The sequence below is a fragment of the Pristiophorus japonicus genome, chromosome 9, assembly GCF_044704955.1.
Source record: "Pristiophorus japonicus isolate sPriJap1 chromosome 9, sPriJap1.hap1, whole genome shotgun sequence".
NCBI classification, from domain to species: domain Eukaryota; kingdom Metazoa; phylum Chordata; class Chondrichthyes; family Pristiophoridae; genus Pristiophorus; species Pristiophorus japonicus.
The window spans coordinates 13,224,804-13,248,619 of record NC_091985.1 but is presented as its reverse complement, the minus strand read 5'-3'; the positions used below and the strand labels follow the sequence as shown (position 1 = coordinate 13,248,619).

The following is a 23,816-nucleotide window of genomic DNA, read 5'->3' as shown; positions in this document are numbered from 1 at the left end:
TTCCCTTTCATAAATCCAGCTGACTTGGACCGATCCGGTCACTGCTTTCCAAATGCGCTATTTCATCTTTAATAATTGATTCCAACATTTTCCCCACTACTGATGTCAGGCTAACCGGCCTACTTGCTATTGAGGGAGTGCAGCGAAGGCCCACCAGACCGACCCCCGGGATGGCAGGACCGACACACGTGGAGAGACTGGACCGACTGGGCCCGCACCCACCGGAGCCCAGAAGGACCAGAGGGGACCCCACAGAAACATACAAAACTCTGACGGGACCGGACAGGCCAGATGCAGGAAGAATGCTCCCGACGCCGGGGAAGTCCAGAACAAGGGGACACAGCCGAAGGCCACCCAGGACCGAGATGAGGAGAACCCCCTCCCCACCCAGAGCTGTCAACCCGTGGAATTCCTCACCGCAGAGAGCCGCTGACGCCAGTCCACCGGACACACTCAAGAGGGAGCCAGATATGGGATGCCCATCTCAAATTCGGCTGTCATCCTGCTTCACGATGACATGCAAGCCGTGATTCTTACCAAAAGAGCCACCACGGACCCAATACCAGGGTCAAACAAGGCTGTGTCATCGTACCAAAGCTGTTCTCAATTTTCCTCGCTGCAATGGTTCATCTCACCTTCAACAAACTCCTGCAGGAGTGGAGTTAATCGACAGAACAAGTGGGAAATTGTTCAACCTCCGACGCCTCCAGTCCAGATCCAAGGTTGTTCCAACCTCTGTCACTGAATTACAATATGCAGCTGACGCTTGCATTTGTGCACACTCGGAGACCGGACTCCAAACCACCGTTGACACCTTCACTGAAGCGTACGAGAGTCCGGGTCTTACATTAACAATCAATAAGACAAAGGTTCTCTGCCAACCTAACCCCGTCATACAGTACTGCTTCCTGATTATCAAGATCCATGACTAGACCGTGGACCATTTTCCATACATTGGATGCCTACTATCAGAAATGACAAAGTCCAATGCTGTCTTCGACCACCAGAGGAAAAGAGAGCGTTCGAAGACCAGGATCTCAAACCCGGTACCAAGCTCATGGTCTACAGAGCAGTGGTTATACCCGCCCTCCTATATGCTTCAGAGACATGGACTATGTTCAACAGGCACCTCAAAACACCGGAGAAGTACCATCAACGCTGCTTCTGCAAGATCCTGCAAATCCACTGGGCGGATAGACGCACCAACGTCAGCGTTCTCGCTCAGGCCAACATCCCCAGCATCGAGGCATTGACCACACTCGATCAGCTCCGTTGGGTGGGCCACATTGTTTGCATGCCTGGCACGAGACTCCCAAAGCGAGCACTCTACTCGGAGCTCCGAAGCGGCGGGCAAGCCCCAGGTGGGCAGAGGAAACGTTTCAAGGACACCCTCAAAGCCTCCTTGATAAAGGGCGTCATCCCCACCGACACCTGGGAGTCCCTGGCCAAAGACCGCCCTAAGTGGAGGAAGTGCATCCGGGGAGGGCGCTGAGCACCTCGAGTCTCGTCGCCGAGAGCGTACAGAAACCAAGCGCAGGCAGCGGAAGGAGCGTGCGGCAAACCAGACTCCCCACCCACCCTTTCCTTCAACCACTGTCTGTCCCACCTGTGACAGAGACTGTAATTCCCATATTGGACTGTACAGCCACCTGAGAACTCACTTTTAGAGTGGAAGCAAGTCTTCCTTGCTTTAGCTCCTGCCTGAGGCCTGGAGGAACCCTGTGAACAGCCCAGGAAGAGGAGGAAGGGGCTTGCTACTACATCAAACCATCCAGAGGGAGAGGAGGAGAACAGAAAACAACAACTTTAATACTTCTACAGAGAGTTGGAGAGAGGGGGAAGCAAGTCTTCCTCAGAGAAGAAGACTCTATCTATCTATCTATCTCTCTCCCTCCCTCCCCACCCCCACAATCACTTGCTCCATCCCCTCACCATGCCCAAGGCCCGCTCCAACCAGCACTGCTGCTCCTGCCGGCCGGGCAACCCGAACCCGAGCCCGCCGTTCCCTCCCGCCGGCTCCATCCGCGCGGCCCCGCAAAACCGCCCGGACCGGTTAGCGGGGTGGACCTTCCTGCTGAGGAAACATGACACACATAAAACATCCCCGAGCCAAGATTTAATTATTGGGTAACTGATAATAAATGAGTGAGTGGAAGCAATGCATGTTGCACTGTGTTGTCGATATTCAATTGGGAATCAGTGTATTTTAACCAGTGGAGCGCGAGTTCGGGGGGGGTGAGGAACGTTTGTGGCGGGAACCGGTTGCTGGGGGCCGGGGGGCGGAGGGAGACGGCGGACACACGCGGGCCCAGCGCGCGGCAAAACCCGGCGCTGGATTCCCCCACCCCGGGCCGTCACAGCAGTGAATCCGGGCTCACAGCCACCAAAACCCGGCAGCCGCCAGCCGACTGCCGGACCTCCTGAGGAAACAAACCCTCACCTCCCGGCGCCGGATTCGTGCCGCGGCCGCGACAGTAACCATTCAATATTGGCGCAAAGTCCGGCAGCCGGATCCTGCGGGCGCGGGGGTCTGCCGCAAAGCCCGGAGCCGCCCCGGAGTCACTCCATTCAGGGCCGTCGCTGCTGTGTCCGCGGGCCGCTGTCTGCTCCCTCCCTCTCTGTCTGTCTCTGTCTCTCTCCCTCTCTCCCGCACAGCCTCCTGCCCGGCCCTCGGGCCGCTGCACCGCTCGGGGCCTCGGCTCGCAGGCCTCCCTCACACCCACAGCCGGCCAGCCAAGATGCTGCGCTCCCTCTGGAGCTTCCTCAAGCGGCACAAGAGGAAATTTATCTTCACCGGGGCCTTAGTGGGAGGTAAAAGAGATTCAATATCTCTATCTTTATATTGAGAGAGAGAGCGCGTGGGGTGGGTCAGAAATATTTGATGTAATACGAATATATTCATCTTGTGTGTAATTTGTGGGCCTGGGCTCACTGGGAGGGAGGGGGTTTGGGTAAGAATTGCATTTCCATAGCGCCTTTCACATCCACAGGACACCCCAAAGCACTTTACAGCCAATGAGGTACTTTTTCTTTTTTGTTGTTGTAATATTCCATTGGCTGTAAAGCGCTTTGAGACGCCCGCTGGCCGTGAAAGCGGCGATATAAGTCTTATCTTCTTCAGTCACTTGTAATGTAGGAAACGCGACAACCAATTTGCCCACCGCAAGCTCCCACAAACAGCGACGTGCTAATGACCCAGATCGCCTGTTTTCGTGAGGTTGGTTGAGGGGTTTATATGCTGGCCCCAGGATGCCGGGGAGAACTCCTCCTCCTTGCTCTTCGAAATACTGCCACAGGATCTTTTACGTTCACCTGAGGAATCAGACGGGGCCTCGGTTTAACGTCTCATCTGAAAGACAACACCTCTGACAGTGCAACACTCCCTCGGCGCTGCACTGCAGTGTCAGCCTAGATTTTTGTGCTCAAGCCTCTGGAGTGGAACCTGAACCCACAACCTTCTGACTCGAGACGAGAGTGCTACCCACTGAGCCACAGCTAACACAAGAGACTTTAACACAAACCCCATTGCAGTATTGAGTTTTTGTTTTGATGGACTAACAATTGCCCCAGGATCACCAAACTAATTGTCATCACAACAATTGCCCCCTTTTAGGGCACCATTAACATGGGAATCGTCCAAACCAAATGTGAAAAGATGACAAAATAAGAAATCAAAGGACACCAGAGACTAAACTTAAATCAGGATTTTATTGGTCGTGTCTGTAAGACACCTGCGGTGCCCACCAGTCGTGGAAGGCATCAAGCGTACCGGCGGACACCACACACACTCTCTCTCTCTCTCTCTCTCTCTCTCTCTCCAGGGCCACCCCGGGATATGGACAAGAACACAGATTAAAGGCAGACAGCCAAGGCGATGCCTCCCCCCCCCCCCATCAGTCCTGGACCTACAAATTGCTGTTTTACCAGTGCCCATGCTGAGGGAGTGCTGCACTGTCGGAGGTGCCGTCTTTTGGATGAGACGTTAATCCGAGGCCCCTTCTGTCCCTCTCGGGTCGATGTAAAATAACCCACAATTTCTAACCATTCTGGCCGGTCAAACAGCATTGGGAACAGAAAGATAGTTTGATATTTCGGAGCAGAACTCCACTGGAATTGGCGCAGTCAGGCTGGAGAAGTACCTTCTTTTATGGGACTGATAGAAGCGTGTTTTACAGCCAATGAAGTACCTTTCAAGTGTAGTCATTGTTATAATGTTTAATGACTTGGAAACGTATCTTTTTGGCAAGATGCGCATGATGTACAATATATTATTTGTAAGATTTGCATTGATTTGTTTCACTCCCAGGTGTGTACCTGTTGGGGAAATATGCACAGAAGAAGATCCGAGATCTACAGGAGAGAGAAGCAGCCGAGTACATTGCACAGGCGCGACGGCAGTACCATTTTGAGAGTAACCAGCGAACCTGCAACATGACTGGTAAAAGCATCTCTGTCGCCATTAGGAGTTTGTTCTTTCTGCCTGAAGGAAAACACACTAAGTCCGTAGTCCAAAGTAGCTGCTCATTGCGTTTCTGAAAATGACCTTGAGTCCTAAGGGGTGGGGGTGGGGGAATTGACAAAACAGGGGCATGCTCTCTGACAGGAGTGTCAAACCGCAAAAGTTTGCATTCAGATAATTTCTACAAAAGACATGACTTGTTTATCATTGGACGTCCATTCTGGAAAATGAAGCACTTTCATTTTAGGCACCCGGTGACAGCGTGAAGCACTCTCACATTAGATATAACAGAGGCTCGATGCAGAGTAAAGGTCCAGCGATTTTGACCCAACCACCAAAGAATGCTCCTGATATAAGTGCCCACACACTCCCCATTGAGAAACAGCCTTTACATAAGCACAGAAAACTTTGTGCAAATTGGCATTATCGTTGTATCATGCGACTACCAGGATGTAGAAGTTGAGAGGCTGCAGGGTGACTTGGACAGGTTAGGTGAGTGGACAAATGCAGTATAATATGGATAAATGTGAGGTTATCCATTTTGGGGGCAAAAACACAAAGGCAGAATATTATCTGAATGGCGGCAGATTAGGAAAAGGGGAGGTGCAACGAGACCTGGGTGTCATGGTTCATCAGTCATTGAAGGTTGGCATGCAGGTACAGCAGGTGGTGAAGAAGGCAAATGGTATGTTGGCCTTCATAGCTAGGGGATTTGAGTATAGGAGCAGGGAGGTCTTACTGCAGTTGTACAGGACCTGAGTGAGGCCTCACCTGGAAAATTGTGTTCAGTTTTGGTCTCCTAATCTGAGGAAGGACGTTCTTGCTATTGAGGGAGTGCAGCGAAGGTTCACCAGACTAATTCCAGGAATGGTTGGACTGTCATATGAGGAGAGGCTGGATCAACTGGGCCTTTATTCACTGGAGTTTAGAAGGATGAGAGGGGATCTCATAGAAACGTATAAGATTCTGACAGGACTGGATAGGTTAGATGCGGGAAGAATGTTCCTGATGTTGGGGAAGTCCACAACCAGGGGACATAGTCTTAGGATAAGGGGTAGGCCATTTAGGACTGAGATGAGGAGAAACTTCTTCACTCAGAGAGTTGTTAACCTGTGGAATTCCCTGCCGCAGAGAGTTGTTGATGTCAGTTCATTGAATATATTCAAGAGGGAGTTAGATATGGCCCTTACGGCTAGAGGGGATCAAGGGGTATGGAGAGAAAGCACGAAAGGGGTACTGAGGGAATGATCAGCCATGATCTTATTGAATGGCGGTACTCCTGCACCTATTTTCTATGTTTCTATGTAACTCCAATGACCTCTGTCTTTTTTCATCTAGTTATTCCTATGCCAAGGCTTAGGGACTCCCAAGGTAGGGGTACTACTAGAGTTCAACCAGCTAAAACCATGCAACTTAACAACACGTAGCACTAATGAACATTCCACTATCAAGCTAAATTTATCTTGCTCAGTATGGCCGTGGCTTGCAAGGTTATCTAGAGCTCTGTGCAAGGAATCTTGGTCCAGCGATGCAGATGTCTGTGTTTTATAAAGAGAGCATGTCTATTCTGCTAAGATGGATTTGTGACCATTAAAGGCCACTACATTTGAACGTTAAGTAAACGGGCTTTGATTGTTGTTTGATAAGGGAACCTTGCAGATTGGAATGTGCTTTTCTTTATATTCATTTATGGAATGTGGGCGTCGCCAGCAAGGCCAGCATTTATTGCCCATCCCTAATTGCCCTCGAGAAGGTGGTGGTGAGCCGCCGCCTTGAACCGCTGCAGCCCGTGTGGTGAAGGTGCTCCCACAGTGCTGTTAGGGAGGGAGCTCCAGGATTTTGACCCAGTGACAATGAAGGAACGGCCGATATATTTCCCAGTCAGGGTGGTGTGTGACTTGGAGGGGAACTTGCAGGTGACGGTGTCCCCATGTGCCTGCTGCCCTTGTCCTTCTGGGTGGTAGAGGTCACGGGTTGGGGAGATGCTGCCAAAGAAGCCCTGGAGAGTTACTGCAGTGTATCCTGTAGATGGTACACACTGCAGCCACGGCGCACCGGTGGTCGAGGGGGTGAATGTTTAAGGTGGTGGATGGGGTGCCAATCAAGTGGGTTGCTTTGTCCCGGATGGTGTTGAGCTTCTTGAGTGTTATTGGAGCTGCACTCATCCAGGCAAGTGGAGAGCTTCGGGCTGCTGCTCCAAAAAGCACTCGGCATTTTAAGATCGTTTTCCACCAGAAACAACATTTGAAGTCTAGAATATGGCCTCAGATGATAGATGTGTCGTTGTTAATAAAATATATATTTTACATATTTACTATTTGTTTCTTAACCAATAACCAAAAGATGTAAAATTGCTTTTATATAGTATCAAAGTCAGATAACACAGATTTATATAGTCTCCCCAACGGCCCAGTGAGTTTATCCGGTGAGGAGCAGAGCCAGACAATCCAGGAAGATTTCAGGATTGATCTCCGTGCTTTTCTGAATGAGCTTGTGTAGAGTTGGTGGAGACTTGCAGGGTCCCTGGGTTAATGAGGGGGAAATCACCCAGGATTCACATTGCTAGAATTATAGAATGGCGCAGCACTGTAGGAGGCCATTTTGGTCCATCTTGTCTGCGCTGGCTCTTTCAAAGAGCCATCCAGTTTAGTCCCACTCCCGGCTTCCCGCTTCCCTGCAGTTTTTTTTTCTCCTTCATGTATTTGTCCAATTGCCTTTGGATAGCTACTGATCACAATCCAGAGAGCCCAGCTGGAAAGTGTGCAGTTGTGAACTTTGGATGGGATTGGGCTTGGCTGTGGCTCCCCCCCCACCCCCCCCACCGTGTGGTCGGGTAGCCTGCCAACGTGCAGTGTCTGCCCACTTGGCTGAGCTGCCAAGAGCTGGCACTCAATCACTTCCAGAGGAGATGGGGAGATTTTTTTTAAAGTTAATTCTCAGGATGTGGGCATCGGTGATAAGGCCGGCATTTATTGCCCACCCCTAATTGCGGTGAGTCGCCTTCTCAAGCTGATGCAGTCCGTGTGGCTCCCATAAACTGATGAGCAAATGAGATATGTAACATAATGCAAACATCCCTGTATCCCTGCAAATTATAGATCAGTTCATTATACCTCATGTGCCCTGCCAAGTAATGGGTTTCTGTTGACGGTGAGAATCCTTTAAAAGTCCCCCCCCCCCCTTCTTCCCACTTCTTGAGCTCCCTGTGTCACACACCATCCTGGGCTTTTAGGCTGGTTTGATGAAGCGGCAGTGCCTTAAAGATATAAGAGCCAACTTGCCATGGACGCTACTGACCTTCGTTATCCCGTGAGTGATAATTTGCAGTCTTTGCCTGTCATTCGCGGCTTTGGAGTTAACCGATGTGCCCAAGACTTGCAGCGGGAAGACCCGACTGGGTGGCGAAGCCTTCGATAGCTCCTCATGCTTGTCTTATCTTTGTATTGACAGTGCTTTCGATGCTGCCGACCCTGAGGGAAGCAATTATGCAGCAGCTGAATTCGGAGAGTCTCACAGGCCTGCTGAAGAACAGGTAATGCATAGCGCAGAGCCAAAGGCCTTCCCGTCAGTAATCACTGCTGTTGTAACACGACGATAATGGCGCACTTGTGTACAAGGGGAATTCCTGAGCCGGCACAAAGCACTATCAGATCGGCAACATCAACAACGTAAATTTATATAGCACCTTTAACGTAATAAAACGTCCCAGGGCACTATATAAAAATAATTTGACACCAAGCCATATAAGGAAATGTTAGGGCAGATCACCAAACGCTTGTTCAATGAGGTAGGTTTTAAAGAACCTATTAAAGGAGGAGAGAAGGTTAGAGAGGTTTAGAAACCTAGAAATCTACAGCGCAGAAGGAGGCCATTTCAGCTCATCGTGTCCACGCCGGCCGACAGAACCGCATAGCCCTCGGTCAGCAGCCCTAAATGTTACATATAAACCTATGAACAATGACAGAAAGGCAAAGAGCACCCAGCTTAACCAGTCCGCCTCACCACAACTGCGACACCCCTTATACTGAAACATTCTAAACTCCAGGCAGTGAGTTCCAGATCCTCACAACCCTATGTGTAAAGAAGCCCCCCCCCCCCCTCAAATCCCCTCTAAACCTTCCACCAACCACCTTAAAGCTATACCCCCTCGTAATAGACCCCTCCACCAGTGGAAATGGACCCTTACTATCCACTATGTCCAGGCCCCTCAATATTTTGACCACCTCAATGAGGTCTCTCCTTTGTTCCAATGAGAACAAACCCAGCCTATCCAATCTGTCCTCATAACTAAGATTCTCCATTCCAGGCAGCATCCTAGTAAATCTTCTCTGCACCCTCTCTAGTGCAATCACGTCCTTCCTATAATACGGGACCAGAACTGCACGCAGTACTCCAGCTGTGGCCTAACCAAAGGATTATACAATTTAAGCATAACCTCCCTGCTCTTGTAGTCTATGCCTCGGCCAATAAAGGCAAGCATTCCATATGCCTTCTTACCACCCTTATCCACCTGGCCTGCTACTTTCAGGGATCTGTGGACAAGCACTCTGAGGTCCCTTTGTTCATCTACATTATTAAGTGGCCTGCCGCTTAATGTGTATTCCTTTTCCTTATTAGCCCTCCCAAAGTGTATCACCTCACACTTCTCTGAATTAAATTCCATTTGCCGCTGCTCTGCCCACCTGACCAGTAGATTGATATCCTCCTGCAGCCCATGATTTTGCTCTGCACTCACTGGTCCCCTCCCCTGAAGGTGCTGACTCTGGCTGGGTTCAGTTCTACACTCACTGGTCCAGTGAAAAGGGATTGATATTGTCACTCATTGTTAAAATGGGACAGTTTTAAATTGCTTGGCCAGACTGATTCCCAGGATGGCGGGACTGACATAATGAAGAAAGACTGGATCAACTGGGCTTGTATTCACTGGAGTTCAGAAGAATAAGAGGGGATCTCATAGAAACGTTTAAAATTCTGACAGGTTTAGACAGGTTAGATGCAGGAAGAATGTTCCCGATGTTGGGGAAGTCCAGAACCAGGGGGTCACAGTCTAAGGATAAGGGGTAAGCCATTTAGGACCGAGATGAGGAGAAACTTCTTCACCCAGAGAGTGGTGAACCTGTGGAATTCTCTACCACAGAAAGTTGAGGCCAATTCACTAAATATATTCAAAAGGAGTTGGATGTAGTCCTTACTACTAGGAGGATCAAGGGGTATGGTGAGAAAGCAGGAATGGGGTACTGAAGTTGCATGTTCAGCCATGAACTGATTGAATGGCGGTGCAGGCTCGAAGGGCCGAATGGCCTACTCCTGCACCTATTTTCTATGTGTCAATTTCTGGTACTGTGTCAGTGTAGGATTGACAGGTGTGTTTAGGGAGGGAATTCCAGAGCGTAGGACCTTGGCAGCTGAAGGCACGACAACCAATGGTGGACCATTTAAAATTGGGGGTGTTCAAGAGGCCAGAATTGGAGGAGTGCAGAAGTCTCGATGTATTAAAGGGCTGGAGAAGATTACAGAGATGAGGGGCGAGGCCATGGAGGGATTTGAAAACAAGGATGAAACTAAAAATCGAGGCGTTACTTAATTGGGACCCAATGTAGGTCAGCGAGCACAGGGATGATGGCTAAACGGGACTTGGTGCGAGTTCAGACACGGGCGGCAGAGTTTTGGACGAGCTCAAGTTTCTGAATCGTACTTGAGATTGTCTAAGGCAGGGGTTATGGCACACTTGTGTACAAGGGGAATTCCTGATCCTGTGCCAGTGCAAAGCACCAGTCAGATCAACAACAACAACATATATTTATATAGCGCCTTTAACGTAATAAAACGTCCCAAGGCGCTGTATAAAAATATGGAGGGGGTGCAGAGAAGAGCAACACGACTGATTCCTAGTGTAACGGAGGTAAGCTATGAAGAAAGATTAGAAAAAGCACATTTTGTACAACCGAGAGAGAAGAAAATAGAGGGCTGCGGGACAGGGTGGGAGGAGGCTCGAGTGGAGTATAAACACCGGCATAGACCAGTTTGGCCAAGTGACCTGTTTCTGTGCTGTAATTTCTATGTAAAAACAATTAAGGAGGGTGGGGCGTTGAACTGGATGTTATAAAGTACAAACTTGGCTAGGTAGAGCAATTTTAGGATATTTCTTTAAAAGAAACCAGGACCAGTAGTGAGTAGGACCACAGGTCATCAATGTAAGCCCCTGAAGAGTAAATTTACATGAAGCAACTATAGGCGAAGGGGAACAAATGACTGGAATAATCCATTGGGCCGGGAGTATTAGGCAGTCCCTCGTGTCGAGGATGACACGCTTCCACACCAAAAAAAAGCTGAGTTCATAGGTGTTTCAATGAGAGACCTGACATTCTTGGGTGGGTGATAGATGCCTGTGCATGAATACTTTTAACTTGGACACCGGCCACCACACGGGCTTGACAGCAAGATCTTGGACCAGTGACAAGACAACTGGAGACCAAGCTCTGGTGCGCTGTCCTGGGCCACGACTCTGTCGCTCCTCTGCTCCGACCCCGTCGCTCCTCTACTCCGACCCCGCCGCTCCCAGGCTCCGACATCATCGATCCTCCACTGCTCTCTGTCTCCGATCGCTGCTCCCCGCCTGGGCTCGACCTCGGCACCCTGCTGCTGCTCCTCCTCCACCTGGGTCCTGACCCCGCCGTTGGTCTCAATTCTGCTCCAATCGGCTGCCTGGACTCCAATGACGTCAATCCAGATGCCCTCCTGGAATCCGTCGCCCCTCCAGAATCGCTTGCTCCACTCCCTGCAGTGGCTAACTCCACCTTTTTATCCTCGCGGCCTCTTCCCCCTCCTTCCTCCGGCCCGGCCCAGGAAACGGGATCCGTGTCCCCGAGCTCCAGGCCGCTGTAGCCACTGCGCAAATTGGGGCCACATTTCTTACATTAAAACAGTGACTACGCTTCAAAAAGTCCTTCATTGACTGTAAAGCGCTTTGGGACGTCCCGAGGTTGTAAAAGGCACTATATAAATGCACATCTTTCTTTATTCATCAATTTCCATTATCCACTACGGGATCCTCTCCGTCACGGCAGGTAATTGAGGTCAATTGTAATTTATTGTTTTTATGTCTTTTTTTTAGACCTGCCAACAAGTTGGAGATCTGGGAGGATCTTAGGATCATAAGTAAGCCCGGTTTCTATTCTGTTTGATTTAACCAAACTTTGAACATAAGAAATAGAAGCAGGAATAGGCCATATGGCCCCTCAAGGCTGCTCCGCCATTCAATAAGATCATGGCTGATCTTTGACCTCGACTCCACTTTCCCGTCTGATCTCCATATCCTTCGATTTCCCCTAGAGTCCAAAAATCTCAGCCTTGAATATACTCCATGATTCAGCATCCACAGTCTTTTGGGGTGGAGGATTTCAAAGATTCACAGCCATCTGAGTGAAGAAATTCCTCCTCATTCCTGATTTAAATGGCCAACCCCTTATCCTGAGACTGTGACCCCTGGTTCTCGACTCCCCAGCCAGGGGAAACAACCTCTCAGCATCTACCCTATCAAGCCCCCTCAGAATCTGATATGTTTCAATGAGATCACCTCTCATTCTTCTAAACTCCAGAGACTTTGGGCTCAATCTCTACTCATAGGACAACCCTCTCATCCCAGGAATCAATCTCGTGAATTGAGTGTGATGGGGGTGCTCTGAATGCTTTGACCGAGAATTGTTCTGAGATCTGAGCATAAGCAGGCTATGTTCAGCCCAGTTGTAAGGCTGGCCAGTGATGAACAGTAGGCCTGCATGTCCTAAAGATTGGGGTTGGCCACGTTGTTGGGGCAGTGCGCAGGGAACGTTATCCTGAGGAACATTGGTGGTCTCGCTCTCACTTTTAAGTTGAAATTGCTTTTTTGCTGATGAAATTCCACCCAAGATTTGGGAACTAGATTCTTGGGTGACTTTGGGGATTGGGAAAAAATGTGGGTGTGGCAGCAGTCAGACCCGTGAAGTAAATCGAAATGACGCATTACTACATGCCCATGAAGTGATTTAATGTCTCATCCGCAAGGCAGCACCTCTGACACTGCAGTGTTCCCTCAGCACTGTACTGGAGTGTCAGCCCGGAGCCTTGGTTATTGTAACGCTAAGATAACTGTTGTGCTCAGGTGTAATCGGGTCCAGTTCCACAAACGGGAAATCTTTGTGATAGTTGAGTAGTAGTTGAGGTGATCTCATTGAAACACGCAAGATTCTGAAGGGGATTGACAGGGTAGATGCTGAGAGGTTGTTTCCCCTCGTGGGGGAAATCTAGAACTGTTGGGGGGGGGGGGGGAGGGGGGGGGCTGCGGGCACAGTCTCAGGCCGCCCATTTAAGACTGAGATGAGGTGGAATTTCTTCACTCAGAGGGTGGTGAATCTTTGGAATTCTCTGCCCCAGAGGGCTGTGGATACTCAGTTGTTGAGTATATTCAAGGCTGAGATTGATAGATTTTTGGACTCTAGAAGAATCAAAGGATATGGAGATAGAGCGGAAAAGTGGAGTTGAGGTCAAAGATCAGCCATGATACTGAATGGCGGAGCAGGCCCGATGGGCCAAATGGCCTACTCCTGCTCCTAATTCTTACGTTTTTGCCGTCCATCATTCTTGGCTCAAATTTTATTCCTCCTTTCTTCCCCTCTCCTCTCACCGTCATGTCCCTCCGCCCCCCCCCCCCCCCCCCCAAGGTTTCAGCCGGAGCATCGTGGCTGTTTATAGTACCTGCATGCTGGTGGTCCTCCTACGGGTTCAACTGAATATCATCGGAGGATACATCTACCTGGACAACGCAACAGGCGGCAAGAATGGCATGGTGAGTTCGCTGGCGACGTACTGAACCATCGAGTTAAAAAGAAAACGGTCTGCAAACTCGGACTGAAAGTCAAACTCGAAACAGGAAATGCTGGAAATACATTGCAGATCCCAGCAGGCGACAATGAAGAGGAAATATGAGTTAACAACGTGCCTTTGTACTACGTCTTTAATGCAGTAAAACGTCCCAAGGTACTTCATAGGAGCATTATCAAACAGCATTTGACATTGAGCCACATAAGGAAAGATTAGGACAGATGGTCAAAGAGGTACGTGTTTAGGTGCGTCCTAAAGCAGGAGAGAGGCGGAAAGTTTAGGGAAGGTAATTCCAGAGCTTGGGGCCCAGGGAGCTGAAGGCCCCAATAGTGGGGCGATTAAAATTGGGGATGCGCAAGAGGTCAGAATTAGAGGAGCGCAGAGATCTCGGAGGGATGTGGGGCAGGAGGAGATTACAGAGATAGGGAGGAGGGACAGGCCATGGCGGGATTTGAAAACAAGGATGAGAATTTAAAAAAAAAAACAATTTGGATAGAGGCCCTTTGTCAGGATGCCTTGATGAAGGATCTGAGTGCGGACAGTAACCTATCTTTTCTCTTGTACAGATGTTGCCGGGCCTGATGTGTATTTCCAGCATGTTGTGGTGTTAAGCAGAATATTTAGTACTCCTTCAATGTGCAGCATTTCCACCTGTGTTTACATTGTCGGAGTTTGGTACACTGGGAAGGAGTCAACGCAGAAACAAACCCTTCTGCAGTGGAATGCTTTTGCCAATGTCAGAAGTGTCAATCACTGATGATTTGATCGACCCAGAACTCAGAAAAGTCCCGCTCACCCATCACCCCTGTGCTCGCTGACCTACATTGGATGCTGGTCCGGCAATGCCCCGATTTCAAAATTCTCATCCTTGTTTTCAAATCCCTCCACGGCCTCAATCCTCCCAATCTCCTCCTGCCCCACAACCCACGAGATCTCAGCACTCCTTTAATTCTGGCCTCTAGAACATCTCTGATTTTAACTGCTCCACCACTGGTGGCCGTGCCTTCAGCTGCTAGGGCCCTAAGCTCTGGAATTCCCTCCGAAATCCTCTCCACCTCTTTATCCTTTTAAGATGCTCTCTAAAACCTACCTCTGACCAAGCTCCTGGTCATCTGTCCTAATATCTGCTTATGTGACTCGGTGTCAAATTTTGTTTTGTAACGCTCCTCTGAAGAGCCTTGGGATGTTTTACTACATGAAAGGCGCTATGTAAATCCAATTGTTGTAGTTGGTCATCAGTAGTAGGACCTGACCTCAGTAGTAGGGAAAATGGTAGAATCTATTATGAAGGACGTGGTAACAGGACACTTAGAAAATAATAATAGGATTGGGGAGAGTCAACACAGATTTATGAAAGGGAAATCTTTTTTGACAAATCTGTGGAGTTTTTTGAGGTAGCTGGCAGCATAGATAAGGGGGAACCAGTGTATGTGGTGTATTTGGATTTTCAAAAGGCATTTGATAAGGTGCCACACAAGAGGTTATTAAACAAAATTAGGGCTCATGGGATTAGCGGTACAGATTGAGGATTAGTTAATGGTCAGAAACCGAAAGTAGGAATAAACGTCTGTTGGGGGAAAACCCCGAGGTAGAAATAAATCTACTCCGAGACTACGTTAGAGAGTTTGAAAACACACACGGTTTATTACATGCAAGGATCCAGGGGAGTTGCAAAGGCTACAACTCAATTTGGGATTACAAAAAATGAGTATTTAAAGCCGTAAACCGTCACTGTTTACCCATCTATCATTGCAAAAAGGTCTACACAACAATTTTTTTTCTGCCTTTGTCCAGGCTTACTTCCTCATCTTCGGCCAGCGTCTGGTGTTATTGGTTTCTTTCTTGCTCATCATCTTGTGACCTTTTTGCAATTGCTTATCTCATTCTGTCATTAATTACACAAATACAAGCACAGCAATTTTACACTACCGCGATTAACCCTTCAATCCCTCATTTGGCTGAAATTTTTCAGATACATATTTCTAGGCCAACATATAACAGGTCTTCATGCAGAAATTGGTGATGTGATGTGCCGGTTCCTGAGCCCCGGGGTCTCCACTCCGGGGACCAGATTCCCAGCTCCTGTCGCGCCTCATTCTGCTGCTTGCCACCTTCTGAGACATCGCTAGGTTCTCGTAGTTTGAGGGCGGTGGTAAAGATGACAGTGCTTTGCTTATACAACATTTAAGTAACATACATCGGCAATACAGCATTATTACCACCACCACAAAGGTAGCCAGACCTTGGATTAGTGATGTTCCCATAGATGCTAACCACCCTGAGAACCAGTCCCACAACGTGGAGGCTGGTGGTTGCTTAAGCTTTTTAATCTCCTTGGGATATGCTCTGCCAGATTGGTAATTTCTCCCGAGCTATCCGGGATGTATGTACAGCATTCGGCCCCGATGAGGGCACAGGTTCCCCCTTTTTCTGCTATCACATAGTCAAGGGCCATCCGATTTTGCAGAGCTACTGTGCGGAGGGCTACCATCTCTGCATTAACCTTAACTAGGGCTTCAGCTGTATCATTGGCCACCTGTTCCAGGACGGAAGCCATGTTAATGGATTCCCTTGCCAATTTACCCGCTCCTTACCAGGGAAACGCAATGGCCCAGAATCTTTCAGTCTCCGTGATCTCTGGTGGAGGTCCTTCAGAGAACCCAGGTGATACATGTAGGGTACGATATAAGCCAGATAACAAGAACCCGTCCATTCTCGGGGCAACCAGGGGTAGGCCCTGTGACCCCACACAAAATGTTGTAGGGCGTATATTTATTTATCGCTGGGGGGTCCCATTGGACTGATAAGTCACCGTTTCTGTTTAATGACGAGAGTGTCACCCTACCCCCTTCGCCAGGTAAGGTAAGGCTATATGTGCCGTTACTGTACCCCACAATAGGATCTTCCGGTCGTCCCTGCCTTGTGAGACATAGCCCCCCTCCCTGTCCCTTCTTACACCTTGTTCTCAAGAACGGTGGTAGATAGGAATCATTATAGGTTGACCGTCTCCACCCACTACACTGTTCTGGATTATACCCATGACTTCTAAGTTTTATTATGATATAAGAGCCAGCACGTGTCGATCCTGTTCTAACTCCAAACATCCAGCTGGCCGTCTCATTATCATCAAATGAGATTGATTGTAGGGGGATTCCTTCCTCCGAGTGTGTGGGGACATGGGCACAGACCCAACAGCTGGCAACATTGACTTTCTTGGCATAGGTGTATGACATGTACAAAAAGGTGTTCACATATAACTCTCTCTTGGTCCGTGGGGGTACTCTGGCCTGAGTCCTCCCTAGGCTACGTATTACAATCACACAAAAAAGCAAACTGCACATAATAGTGCGTAACACATTCATCTTGGATCGTCTTTATTTCTTCCGGCGTTTTCTGCCGATGCGTTTGCCTTCAGTTTCCTAGAATGTGTATGAAGCCAGGGTTATTTGTTTTGTTCGCTTTCTGGGGTCGTTGGGTTCATATTCTTTGAGCTGAGACCAATGTTTCCATCGGCCATCCCCTCACATATCTATGCAGACGCACGTATCTCCACTAATTAGGACTTCAAATGGGCCAGACCAACCCCGTTCGTCCTGGCAGACATTTTACCATTACCTTCACACCTACCTGCGGGACCTCTCGCTGATCCTCCAATTCCTTCTGTTCATCCCTGCCTCTTGCCGTTCCCTCACTCCCTTCCTCAGTTCCTTAAGTTGCTTAATCAGTTCCAAGACGTACTTTCTAATCCGATCCCTCAGGGGTCCTACGTCGGATCCCCCGGTTATAATTCCTTCCGGCAGGTGCATCGCCCTGTCTGTCATCAACTCATATGGAGTTAATCCCGTCACTCGGTTAGGAATTGCTCTTTGTCTCATCAAGATTGTGGGTGGTAAATCTGCCCAAGCTTGTCCTGTCTCTTGGATGGTCTTTGCTAGGGCTGTTTTAAGTGTCCTGTTCATACGTTCCTCCATCCCAGAGCTTTGGGGATATGAAACTTCTGTCTAATACCCAACATAGCACACACCTCCTTCATTATTTGTCCGGTAAAATGGGTTCCCTGGTCGGAATCGATTTGGATAGGGAAGCCCCAACGTGGGATTACTTCCTCTGCCGACATTCGGGCCACTGTGATTGCGGTGCAGTTTCTACCCACCGCGTAAACTGATCTATTATTACTCAACAGTATTTCTTGCCCCTTGAGGATGGTAAAGGTCCCGTGAAGTCTATCTGTATACACTCCCACGGTTGGTTGTGGTTGGTGAGCCATTCTAACCTTCACGGCCTTTCCTGGGATGTGCTGGCACACGTGACACATTGCTGACAGTACTTAGCTACGTCCCGTCCCATTCCTGGCCACCACCAATCCCCAGTTATGTTAGTTATCATGACGTTCCGTCCGACGTGACTGATGCCGTGGTGTAGTTCCATGAGCATTTGTCTAATACAAGCCGGGGCTATCACCTTCCCATCTATCCTCCATACGAAGTCGTCACCCTGGCTCCCTCCTTTGTGCCCCAATCTTTCTTTTCTTCATCACTTACATCGGCATGTAATCTCACAATGTCTACATCTTCCCTGGTAATGATACTACATACAACTTCTTCCTGCACTTCTAAGGATATACTTGCTTCTTGTGCCGCTTTATCCGCTGCTTCATTGCCCCGTTGGACATTGTTTACTACTTTCTGGTGAGCCTTAACCTTGATCACTGCTGCCTCTGCGGTGTCTAACAGTAGTCTGATTCGGCCCTCATGTTTGATAGCATCCCCGCCCGAAGTGACTAGCCTCTCCTGGCCCAGGCAGTCATGTAGTCATGGACTACCCTGAAGGCATAGTGGCTACCCGTATATATATTTGCCCGCCGGCCTTCGGCCAGTTGGAGGGCTTCAGTCAGGGCAGTCAGTTCAGCTACTTGGGCCGACAGTCCTCCGTCTAACCTTCCCTTTTGGGCAGTGTTTAGCGCTTCGTCTACCACCGCCCATCCCGTATGCGGGGTCCCCTGAATATAGTTCCGGGACCCATCCACGTACAGGATCAGCTCGGGGTTTTCAAGGGGAATCTCACTTATGTGTCCTGGTGAGTCCTCTCGTTCCTGTGCCTGGCACTCATGAGGCTCACCCATGGATAAGAGGCCCTCTGCCGGGTTCTTCCCCGTGTCTCGTACAATTTTTACGGACCCATCTAAGGGAAGTAATACTGCTTCCTTTTTGGTCCGGCGGACGTTGGACACGGAGCACAATTTCCCGGTGTTGAGCATTTCCACCAAGGTATGCTTGGTATGTAGTATAACCTCCCCTGTCATTACTACTGGCTCACTAACTTTCACCACCCACGTTGTGCAGTCCAAGGCTGATACACACCTTGACAGACCTCCTGCCACGGGCGACTGTTGGGTGGAATAGTACACTACTGGGCGGGCTCAGTCTCCATGCATTTGAGTAACTACTGCTCCGTAAAACCCACCCTCGTTTTCACAATTAATGTGAAACGGTGCGTTCATATTTGGCAGTCCTAGGCCTGGTGCCGACATCAGGGCTTCCTTTATCTGGCCGTATGCTGTGTCTTGTTCCGGGCCCCACTCCACACTTTCTAGAGCTGGTTTTCCTCCATTAACTAGTCTCTGTATGGGTTCCGTGATTGCCGCGAAGTTGGCTATAAAGTTCTTACAGTAGTTAAAGAGTCCCAATACTTTATGCACTCCTCGGACCGTTTTCGGTCGGGGCATAATACGAATTGCTTCCTTTCTGTCATGGGGCATTGTTTTTGTCCCCTGCAACAGTTGGTGTCCCAAGTACTGTACCTCCTTCAATCCGATCTGAGCTTTCTTGGGGTTTACCTTAAATCCCGCTTTCTTTAAGGCTTCGAGGGTTTCTATTAGAGCCCCCATATGTCCCCTCTCGTCCTCTGAGACAATCAACAGATCGTCCACATATCGGAGGATGGTACTTAGATAGGGGGCTAAATCTACGGTCTCCAAGGCTCGACTCATAGTTCGGTGAAATATGGCCGGGCTGTTGTGAAAACCCTGGGGCACTCGTGTCCAAATGTACTGCCTATCCCTGACCGTGAATGCAAATTTATCTTGGGACTCCTGGGCTAATGGTATGGACCAAAATACATTAGCTATATCTAAGACCGTGAATATTTTATGTTCTGGTTTCAGTCCATTAAATATGTTCGCTGGGCTTGCTACGATGGGGTGCTGGCGGGGAGTTACTTTATTTAACGCCATATAGTCTATGGTCAATCGGTCTGACCCATCTGGTTTCTTTACGGGCCAGATTGGCGAGTTCGCAGTGCTTTCGGCTTCCCGAAGGACACCGCTCCGCAAGAGGTCCTGCACTATTTGTTTTACGGCCTCTCGGGCTTCAGGTTTAATGGGGTATTGCTTATGAGGAGTGTGTTCGGGCCCAGGAATGACCACTGGCTTGGTCTTTACCAGCCCACAATCCTGCTTTGATTGAGCCCACACTTCCCTCATTTGTTCGCATAATGGGCCGTAGTCTCCTGCTGTATCCCGATCTCGGTTGAGAAGTTGCATACTTCCGACCTTTGCGTGATTGTGCAAATTAGTCTGTTCCCCATACGTCGTGATTTTGCGTCCTCCCTTATTTCTCCAAACTATTCTCTTATTCTGTGGGTCTATTATTGCCCCTAACTGTTCCAGGAGGTCGATCCCCAATATAGTCCCTTCTGTATTTGGGCATACATAAAATTGTGCCGGGATCAGAATACCGGCTATCTCCAATAGAATTACTTCACTCTGGTGGGCTTTGGCAGATCCTCCCACGCCAGTTATATGGACGACATGTTTAGTTGTGGGTAAGGGAATATCAGTCATAGGTACAGATGCTCCGGTATCCAGTAACATATCACACTGCCGGCCCCCTAACAGCGCTGTTATGTGAATACACGGATCCTCTCCCTGCCTCACGGGGGCCGCTGGCCTTCAGTCTCTTCCCAAGTCCCTCAGCGCTGTGATTACGTGTTGTCGGTTCATCTCCTCTACTCTAAGGCCTGACTGATTATTTCTTTTTTCCTTGGGCGCCCAACATTTATCAGTGGCATGTCCCTTTTTCCCGCAGTTGTCACATCGGACGGTTGGTCTTTTGGGGCCCCTACAGTTGGCAGCAAAATGACCCGTCTTGCCACAGTTGTAGCATTCCCCTCGGCCCACACTCTTACTACTCTTAGTCGCGACCACTTCTTGTTTTATTCCCCCAGAGTTAATGTGGCATGCCCACTGGACAGCTTGGTCACAGGTGTCCGTGACTACCACCCCCATTGTTAAGATCTTTTGATGGTCGGCCAAAAGGTAGTCCTTAAACATTTTCACGAAGACTGGGTCGTCTCTGTTCGGGGCCGCCTGTCCCGAGGATCCTTGGTATTGGAACCATAACCTCTCTCCGTAGTCATTGGCATTTTCTCCCTTTTTCTGGCGGGTCTGCATTATCAATCCCCAATTTGGAGTGGATGCTCCCATTAAGACCTGTACAGCCTGGACGCACCCTGTTCTGGTAGCGTCCCGTTGTGCCCTTGTGGCACCCATGGCAGGTATCCATGTGCCGTCACTGTGAGGGGGTACTAGCCCTGTCCACCGGTCCTTTGGACACTTAGCCCGAGCTATTTGGTGGACATCTCGCTCATGAATATCGTGGGTCTCATACAATTCTTCTAACTTTTGCCAAAATTCTGTGTTTCTCTTCCATGGTTGTAGACTCCCCAAATCCTGATTCATCATTTGTTTCTCTGTGGGGGTGAAAGTGTAGTATTGATACTGGGGGTTCCCTGTTACCCTAAGAGGGGCTGCCCTTTCTGTATTTACTGAATTTGACCCTTCCATCTCGGTCTCCTCATCAAAGGGAGGAGCCGAGGCCGCTACTGTGGCAACATAAGTCGGAGGGAGGTCATAATCTGATCCCCCTCACTTGCCGGTTTCTCCATTTCTTACTCTCGGCTTCTGTCTCCTTACTTTTCTCTACTAATTGTTTGGTTTTACTTTGTAACACACATAACTAATATACTAAAAGTACTCTGGCTTTCTTTGCCTTTTTCTGTGTCTGTTTCTCCCACCAATTCTTTTGCTCCTTGGGGACAGCCGAGGGATCCCACCCATCTTTAATCATTTTATCTATTAAGCCCTTCTGGTCGTCTGCATAGAACCTACTCAGAGACCCTCCCGGCCCCCATTCAAGGTCTTCCCCCGACGCCATCATGTGATCTGACCTTCCCTCGCTTCCTCTGTGAATGAGTCTCTTCACGCGGGCCTTCTACTCCGTCACTTATTTATTGCGATGGGATTATCCCTCAACTCTCACACCAGTTCATGCGTATCACACAGTCACTCACAGGTTTCCGCCATCACTTTGTCCTCCCGGTGTCCCCTTCGACCTTCATCCTTGGCCATCACGTGGGCCATTTGCCCTCTTAATTCCGGCTCAAGTTAGGTGATTGAGATAGTTTGTGACAATTGAAGTGACGGGGACACTCGTTTCTCTTACACACCACTTATCTTACTTATATTCTACTTTATTTCTACTCACTCTGTCTGTTATCAAACCTCTCCGAGTCTCACTTTTGTTTGTTGGGTGTCCGGTAGCCTCACGCCTGCCGGTTCGACGTTCCAATTTCTGGGATGTACGTTCGAGTCTCGGTCAGGAGGGCTTACCGGTACACCCTGCTCACAGCGCCAAAACTGTTGGGGGGGAAAACCCCGAGGTAGAAATAAATCTACTCCGACACTATGTTAGAGAGTTTGAAAACACACACGGTTTATTACATACAAGGATCCAGGGGAGTTGCAAAGGCTACAACCCAATTTGGGATTACAAAAAATGAGTATTTAAAGCCGTAAGCCGTAAACCGCAAAGGTCACATGTCACTGCTTATCCAGCTGTCATTGCAAAAAGGTCGACACAACAATTTTTTTTCCGCCTTTGTCCGGGCTTACTTCCTCATCTTCGGCCAGCGTCTGGTGTTATTGGTTTCTTTCTTGCTCATCATCTTGTGACCTTTTCGCAATTGCTTATCTCATTCTGTCATTAATTACACAAATACAAGCACAGCAATTTTGCACTACCGCGATTAATCCTTCAGGGTCATTTTCAGGTTGGCAGGCTGTAACTAGCGGGGTACTGCAAAAATCGGTGCTTGGGCCCCAGCTGTTCACAATTTATATCTATATCTATATCAATGATTTGGATGAGGGGACCAAATATATCCAGGTTTGCTGATGATACAAAGCTAGGTTGGAATGCAAGTTGTGAGGAGGATGCAAAGAGGCTTCAAGGAGATATGGTCAGGCTAAGTGAGTGGGCAAGAACACGGCAAATGCAATACAATGTGGAGAAATGTGAAGTTATCCACTTTGGTAGGAAAAGTAGAAAACACGAGTATTTCTTAAATGGTGAGAGATTGGGAAAAGCTGGTCAGAGGGACCTGGGTGACTTTGTACACGAATCACTGAAAGTTAACATACAGGTACAGCAAGCAATTAAGAATTCAAATGGTATGTTGGCCTTTATTATAAGAGGATTGGAGTATAAGAGTAAAGACATCTTACTGGTGAGACTGCACCTGGAGTAATGTGTACAGTTTTGGTCTCCTTACTTAAGGAAGGCTTATATATGTGCTTCAAAAAGCAGATATATAATTTTCACAATAGACAAAATATCTTAAGTGCTTTAAGCAATAGAGATGTTCAGATTGTGCTGTGCCTGAAGACAATCTGAGGAAAGAATCATTCAATAACTGCCATAGCTAGAACTTTGGTTAAAAATACTTTAAGTTTCCAGTTTCCTTTTCACCATAGACGTCCAATCCCTCGCCACTTCCATCCCCCACCAGGATGGCCCGAGGGCACTCCGCTTCTTCCTCGAGCAGGCCTCATCCACCATCACCCTCCTCCACCCAGCTGAACTAGTTCTCACATTGAACAGCTTCTCCTTTAACTTCACTCACGTCCTCCAAATTAAAGGTGTTGCTATGGGAACCCGCATGGGTCCTAGCTATGCCTGCCTTTTCGTGGGGTATGTGGAACATTCTTTGTTCCAGTCCTACTCTGGTTCCCTCCCTCACCTTTTTTTCGGGTACATAAGAAATAAAAACCAGGAGTAGGCCACTGGCCCCTCGAGCCTGCTCCGCCATTCAATAAGATCATGGCTGATCTGATCATGGACCCAGCTCCACTTCCTTGCCCACTCCCCACAATCCTTTACTCCCTTATCGCTCAAAAATCTGTCTATCTCCGCCTTAAATATATTCAATGACCCAGCCTCCACAGCTCTCTGGGGCAGAGAATTCCACAGATGTACAACTCTCTGAGAGAAGAAATTCCTCCTCAGTTTTAAATGGGTGGTCCCTTATTCTAAGACTATGTCCTCTAGTTTTAGTTTCCCCTATGAGTAGAAATGTCCTCTCTGCATCCACCCTGTCGAGCCCCCTCATTATCTTTTAAGTTTCAATAAGATCACCTCTCATTCAAGGCTGAGATAGATCA

General features: G+C 48.7%; 2 protein-coding genes across 4 annotated transcripts in view; one reads left to right on the top strand and one right to left on the bottom strand.

Moving 5' to 3' along the window:
- The window catches only part of adat2 (adenosine deaminase tRNA specific 2), a 57,931-nt gene extending 55,398 nt beyond the window's left edge, over window positions 1-2,533 (bottom strand). The window contains exon 1 of one of the 3 annotated variants that reach the window (XM_070889068.1): window positions 2,441-2,533. In XM_070889068.1, coding sequence (XP_070745169.1) covers window positions 2,441-2,482 — 42 coding nt within the window. In that variant the 5' untranslated portion in view covers window positions 2,483-2,533. Of the gene's footprint in view, window positions 1-1,661; window positions 1,814-1,932; window positions 2,046-2,440 lie in introns of those variants that run through there. The other 2 variants (XM_070889067.1, XM_070889069.1) reach the window with 2 other exon arrangements.
- The window catches only part of pex3 (peroxisomal biogenesis factor 3), a 44,332-nt gene continuing 22,799 nt past the window's right edge, over window positions 2,284-23,816 (top strand). The window contains exons 1-5 of the mRNA XM_070889066.1: window positions 2,284-2,811; window positions 4,307-4,438; window positions 7,910-7,991; window positions 11,574-11,617; window positions 13,159-13,283. Of these exons, the coding sequence (XP_070745167.1) occupies window positions 2,739-2,811; window positions 4,307-4,438; window positions 7,910-7,991; window positions 11,574-11,617; window positions 13,159-13,283 (456 nt within the window). The 5' untranslated portion in view covers window positions 2,284-2,738. The remainder of the gene's footprint in view (window positions 2,812-4,306; window positions 4,439-7,909; window positions 7,992-11,573; window positions 11,618-13,158; window positions 13,284-23,816) is intronic.